This window comes from Apodemus sylvaticus, chromosome 21 (genome assembly GCF_947179515.1).
Source record: "Apodemus sylvaticus chromosome 21, mApoSyl1.1, whole genome shotgun sequence".
Classification (NCBI taxonomy): domain Eukaryota; kingdom Metazoa; phylum Chordata; class Mammalia; order Rodentia; family Muridae; genus Apodemus; species Apodemus sylvaticus.
In genome coordinates, this window is record NC_067492.1 from 47,409,596 (window position 1) to 47,416,430 (window position 6,835).

General features: G+C 44.3%; 1 protein-coding gene across 1 annotated transcript; it reads left to right on the forward strand.

Moving 5' to 3' along the window:
* Nucleotides 1-85: 85 nt before the first annotated feature.
* LOC127671588 (ral guanine nucleotide dissociation stimulator-like 1) lies at nucleotides 86-946 on the forward strand. The gene has a single exon (XM_052166432.1). The coding sequence runs from the start codon at nucleotides 86-88 to the stop codon at nucleotides 944-946; it is 861 nt and encodes a 286-aa protein (XP_052022392.1).
* Nucleotides 947-6,835: the final 5,889 nt, after the last annotated feature.

Sequence of the window (6,835 nt, forward strand, 5' to 3'; positions counted from 1 at the left end):
CAGTGCAGACACCTGGTGACCAGACAGCCAACTGCTTAGAGGCAGCCGAGCAGGCTCACTTGTCCTAGACACTAGAGAGAGGAGGATGTTCTCTTGCTGTCTTTGGACTACTCGAGGCTCAGACCTCAAGAAAGACAAGAGTGAAGGCCATGGAGGGGCCTGGAGATACTTAGTACTCTCCTGCCTCCAATGCTTCTGGCCTTTTGGCCAGAGGGAAACAGACTTGACACAGGATAGCCAGGCCCAGGACCACGCAGACAAGGGTGTGCATGAGTGTGCCCCAGAAGACATGAAGAAGCCCTGTGGAGAGTCCTACGTCAGTGCAGACATGGTGGAAAGGATGGTGAACCACCTGGTGCCATCCCTGCAGGGAAGAGACGCCTTCTTTGTCTCTGCCTTCCTGTACACATACAGAAGTTTCACTACCACACTACATGTTCTGGACCTGCTGTTGAGGCGGTATGCCCACTTCCGCCGGAAGTGTGAAGAGGATGAACAGGTAAAGAGAATCTTCTGTTCTTTCCTGAACTCATGGATAGACATATACCCAGAGGAGTTTTGTCAAACCTCAGACCTGTCCGTTCTCAAGAAGCTGGAGGCCTACTTGACTGTGAACATGCCCGACTCAGATCTGAATCGCCGTGTCCAAATGCTTCTTACGGAGTTGCAGTTGAGGGAGACAGAGCGAAAGGATGAAGGAGACTCACGTTTGGAGAACCACGTAGCTGGAGATCCAGAGAGTAACATGCGGTTCCTGTCAGTGAAACAGCAGCCAGAACCAGCAGGTGCACGAGACAGAGAGTCCAAAGTCCACCGGGATGCTCTAATGTTGGAGCCAGATGTGACATCAGCCATCCATCCAGCCCACCTGCTAGCAGCCATGGAACGTGTGACTCACCAAGTCAGCGGACACAGTGGCCTTTCAAACATCTCGCCCTCAGGGTAGTGGGTCAACCTCCGTAGAGAATGACCCTGTCACCCCCTATCACCAATGGGGGTCTATTGGGTCAGACAGCACCAGTCTGATGTCCCAACAGAATCATTCCCTGATTTCAATATAGAAGTCTTCCCTGCCCTGCCGTCAGCCCTTACCTCCCCCTGAGAAGTAGCCTTTATACTCCTGTGGGTTTTTTCCAATGTTTCATTTTTTTAAGTAATGGTTTCAATAAATTGTCAGTATTTGTTTCATTCCCTAAAAAAAGATTGTTGTGTGTTGTATTATGTCAATAAACTATATATTGAAAGATGTAAAAAAAAATATAGCCACCAGAGTCAGTCTTTCAGAGCAGATTTTCTTCTTCCTTTCAAAGGAACTGATATCCATGGTTCCCATGGTTACATTCATTAGATGGGCTTTTAAAAAATAAATAAGAAAATATAAAGTGTTCATTTCCTAGTTCAGGAAACTACCTCAAAGTTGCTGTTAAGTCTATGATATTATTACTACTTTTGTTCATTTCTTCTCTACTTTTTCAAATACTTTTATATTATTTCTGAAAAAAAATGCTCAAATATGCTCCAAGTAGCTTTCAGACCTGTGTCAGAAGTGTTTAGTGTTAAGCAAGGACAAAGTTTGCCAAATTTTACATGGGAGGGGTAACCCAGAACTGTTACTCACCCAACTTCTCAGAGAAAAAGAGACATTGCTGAGGTATGTGTTGCTGGAGCTATCCAGAAGTACAACCCGCTAAGCGTGTGTGTGTGTGTGTGTGTGTGTGTGTGTGTGTGTGTGACGTGATGGTTTTCTAGGTCTCTCTAGTATAATCATGGTAAGAAAGCTGTGGCCTGTAGCTAAGCCACAGGAGTTAGTGTTTAGCTTGGAGGAAAAACTTGAGTACTTAACATCAATCACTCTTTCATGCATCCAAGCTTCTTCCCTTTCACCCTAAATACTCAAGTTCAGACGGTGTCTTTCTGAAGTGCAGCCAGACAGTGAACACAAACCACAGTCTGGCTGCATAGGAAGCCTGCTGTAAACATGCTGGGCTCTTGGGAATTCAGAGTACTTTGTACCTGCCTACCGAGACCAAGGTACAAGGTGTAGGTCTAGGGATGGGGTGGGGCACTGCTTGCTTCAAGGAAAGCAGCAAAGGGAGTGAAGGAAGAGGGGAAGCTCATTTCTTGGCTTCCATAGGGCTGGATGAAGAGATGGTACACGCCAAGTCCTGTACTTTGATCTGAGAGACTCCTGGACAAAGCCAGGCTACACTCTGCACTGTGAAGTGGTCTAAGCCTGAGAGAAGGGAGACTTTCTGAAACACTCCCCCTCTTTCTTCACCCCACTCACTCACACCATGGTTATTATATACAAATAAAATATTATATCAATATGTTAAAAATTTCATCTACTTAGCCTGTTCTTATGATGAGAACACTTCAAACCCACACTCTTAGTAATTTGGAGTATAAATATGCTGTTACTATCAGTGTGATCTATACCAGATATCTTAAATTTATTTATCCAGTTCTTTTATATTATTTTTCATCTTCTATCCAGCGTCTCTCCTGACCTTCCTGGTTCCTGACTTTGGTTAACCGGCATTTCTATTATCTGTTCCTGTAAGCTTGGCATTCTTAGAGTCCCTCTATAAGTAAGGGATATCATTTACCTCTCTGTGTCTGGCATGATAACCCCATGCCCACCCATGTCAACACAGCTGGAGGGATTTCCTTTCCTTTTAAGGCTGAATATGATTTCCCTCATGATAATCCCAAGCCTGCCCATGTTAACACAGCTGGAGGGATTTTCTTTCCTTTTAAGGCTATTTCACCGTTAGTGTACGCCACCTATTGTGGTTTGAATATGTTTGGCCCACAGAGTAGCCCTATTAGGCCTAGTTGGAGTAGGTGTGTTCTTCTTGGAGGATGTGCGTCACTGTGGGTGTGGGCTTTGAGACCCTCCTCCTAGCTGTCTGGAAGATACTCTGCTCCTGATTTTCTTTTGGATGAAGAGGTAGAATTATCAGCTCTTCTGTCATGATAATAATGGATTGAAACTCTGAAAGTATAAGCCAGCCCAGATTAAATGTCCTTTATAAGAGTTGCCTTGGTCATGGTGTCTCTTCACAGCAATGGGAACCCTAACTAAAATAGAAGTTGATACCAGGACTGGGATATTTCTGTGATAGGCCTGATCATGTTTTGTAGGGGGAATGTGGATTTTGGCAGTTTGGATTTGGAAAGCTATGGAATGCTTTAAGTGGAACAATAGGAAAGGTATTGGTGCTGAGGGTGATTTGAACTCTGAAAATTGTTCTAATGATGTTTAGGTGAAGAATGTTGCTGGTTTTTTTTTTTTTTGCCCTTGTCTGAAGAGTCTGCCCAAGGCTAAGGTGAAGAGACTTGGATTAATTGCATTGACAATGAAAGTCTCAGAAACACCCAGCATAGACTTTGTCTTCTGGCTTACTCTCATAAAGATCATTTTGATCAAGCATAGCAAGCTTAAGAAAAATGAAAAATGTATTTTCAAGTGTGAAAGGGGCACCAGGAAGTGAAATGGAGCAGAATCCTGTGTTCAAGGAAATGAACAGATTAGGGAGTAGTGATCTCAGGGCAAGATCCCACCCAGCTAAGTTTATTGTTTGTGTTTGCAGTTGAGCAAGGACTAAGTATAGCATATTTGGTATTATTACCTGGTTATTGTTTTCATTTGGACTTTTTATCTGGAATGAACTACAATCCAGAAAGGCAGGGCACACTTGTGATACAGATCTTGAGGCTGGAGACACAGGCTGTGATGCAGATCTTGAGGAACAGTGGCCATGAAAAGCTTTGGCCCAGGCATGGCAGTGCACACCTTAAACCTAGAAGACAAAGGCAAGCAGATCTCTGAGTTCAAGGCCAGCCTGGGACAGAGCAGGTTCTAGGTGAAGAGAAGCAAGGGTACACACCTTTAATACCAGCCTTCAGGAGACTGAGCCATGCAGATTTCTGAGTTCAAGGTCAGTTTACGAGCAAGTTTCAGGACAGCCAAGCTTAGGCAGTGAGTGAAATTATTGGAAACATTGATGAAGCTGCTGAAGATGTCAGAACAAGGGGCCATGTTCCAGCCTTATCTAGCAGTAGAATCTGGCAGCTTTGGACATGTGGCTCTAGCTTTTGAGTCAAGACTAGAAGGGGTTACAGGAATAATTGGTGTTGGTTAGCCGGAGCTAAGAAATTAGTGGTGATTAAGAAGAGACCAGCATACCCGGGGTGAAATCTTTTAGAAATGTTTTCTGAGAGCACAAAGATGAACGTTCTAGAGATAGCCAAGGTACCTTGTGCTCCAGCCAGACTTGGCAATATGTAAGAATCACCCAGGTGCTACTGGTTTTGAAGGCAAGAAGGGGTTATGGAATGCTGCTTGAGGCTTGGCATTGAGAGAATCCAGGAAAGGCCATTGGTGAAGGTTCAAGCCTCATTTGAAGTTAGTGGCCTGGGACTGGAGGGGCCATGCAAAGTATCTGAGGCTTGGCACCAGGAAGGAAGCCCGTGAGAAGCTATTGGTGAAACCTAGTTGCAACAGAAGACTCCAGTGTATTGGAGATGCCAGTCCTAAGGGATAACCACAATGAACAATAGCAGTGGAGTGGAGTCAATCAGAGCCTAGAGTGCTATAGAGGGAATACCTGGAGAAGTGACGCAAGCCCTTTGGAGGAACCCAGAATATCATGTGTGGATCCCAGACATTGGAACAAGAAGGTCTGAAGTTGAAGTTGCCTTGGAGACCCCAAGATGTTAGAGATGCTAAAGTCATGGGATATCTGCCAAGGAGAGCTGCTAACAGGGAGTGGAATCAGTCAAAGAGAAAGAACTGCATTTCAGTCAACAAAGATGAAAGGAATTGGAGATCTGAAGAGAGCTTTGACATCAGACATGGAGATGCCGAGTTTGGAGTTTGCCCTGCTCATTTTTGGTCTTGCTTTGATCTAGTATTTCTTCACTATGACATTTTGGAATGGTAATGTATATCCTGACTTTGGAGGTATGTGATCTGCATTTTTTTGTGATCTGCATTTTTGATTTTGATTTTATAAGGGATTACAGTTAAGTGATTGGATGAATCTCAGAAGAGACTTTGAACTTTGGATTTTTAATATTTTTGAGACTACTATAGCCTATAGGGACTTTTGAAGTTGGACTAAATGTATTTTACATCTTCATGCTATGTTTAGTTATGTCCCCCATAGACTCATATGTTTGAACAAGCCTATGGGGGCCAGGAATGGAATGTGGTGTTTTGAATATGCTTGGCCCAGGGAGTGGCACTCCTTGTTGGAGTAGATAAGTCCTTGCTGAAGGAAGTGTGTCTCTGTGGGGGTGTGCTTTGAGACCCTCTTCCTAGCCTGGAAGACAGTCTACTCATGGCTTCCTTTGGATGAAGATGTAGAGCTCTCAGTTCCTCCAATGCCATGACTGCCTACATGCTGTCATGCTTCCTGCCATGATGATAATAGACCTATAAACCAGCCTCAATTAAATGTTGTCTTTATACGACTTGCCTTGGTCATGGTGTTTCTTCACTGCAATGGAAACCCTAACTAAGACCTTTGTTAATTTGGTTATCAATAGACCCAGGAGTTAACTTATCTTACATCTCTCAAATCTATTCCCACTTTTGTATACCAGTTCTAGCAAAGGTCTCTGCTGCCCACCCTGTGACCCATGCTGCCCAACCCAATAGCTATACCTAGATCTGACCTTCTCCAACCCTGCCCTGCTTCCTCTGAGGCCCACTTCCCAGTAGCCACAGCACCAACCTTTCAGCTGTTCTTAGTCCAAGTTTTATCTCTTCACTTACTGTGGCAGCCTCTCCTTCCATGTTGACTAGTCTTCCAGACATTTAGTTAATATTCAGAGTTTCTACTTCCTGTGTCTGCCTGTCTCTTCAGTGTCATTTCCTGCCACATTATATGGGCTCTGTGGGGACACTTAATATTTTCTGTACACGATGCCTATTTCATGTCCGTGGTTCTTCTTGTTGCTTGAAATAATAACATTTACCTTTCTTTACCTGGCTAACTCTTACTTTCCCCTAAGATCACACTCAGGCAGCATCTCCTCCAGAAAGCCCTCCTTGATTGCCTCAGACTGGGCTACTTTCTTGCTTCTGCCTTAAGAACCCTGAACCCTCCTTATCAGTATTGCTGGCAGAAGTGTGATGACCCTGTCAACCAGCCAGGATCTAGACCCATCTGTGAGGCCAGTCTTTGGGTGTGCCTGTGAGGGAAGTCTGTACAGCGGGTTAACTGATGTGGGGAAACCTGCTCTACATGTGGGTGGTATCCTTCCACAGCCTGGAGTACTAGACTGAATCAAAAGGGGGAGGTGAGCTGAGCATCTCTGCTTCTTGACCGATGCAACGTGACCAGCAGCCTCATGTTCCCGCTGCTACGACGTCTCCGCCATGCTGGACTGTACCCTCACACTACGATCCCAAACAAACATCCTCTCTTTACTTGCTTCTTGTCAGGGATTTGCTCAGAACAAGGAAAGTAAGCAAGGCCATACGTATGTAAGCGTACGATGTAAGCAATACAAGCATGTTGTACATACATACGATGTGCATGTATACCCCACTCAATAGACTATGAGCATCTATCTAGGACAGGCTCTACATGTCTGTCCCTCAGGCATGAAGCACAGAGTCTGACATACAATGGGCTCTCAATACTTTTTTTTTTTTTTGGCTGCAAAATTCTGACTGGATTTGTGTTGGCTCAACTGAGAACAAGTTAGGTAGACAGCCATTCCTACATTATTTCTACAATTTTATTTGAACTCCTTTTCCTAGACTTATGGATCAGTTTGCTTCTGCTTTCAGGAAATACTGATTGAGTATCTACTCCTA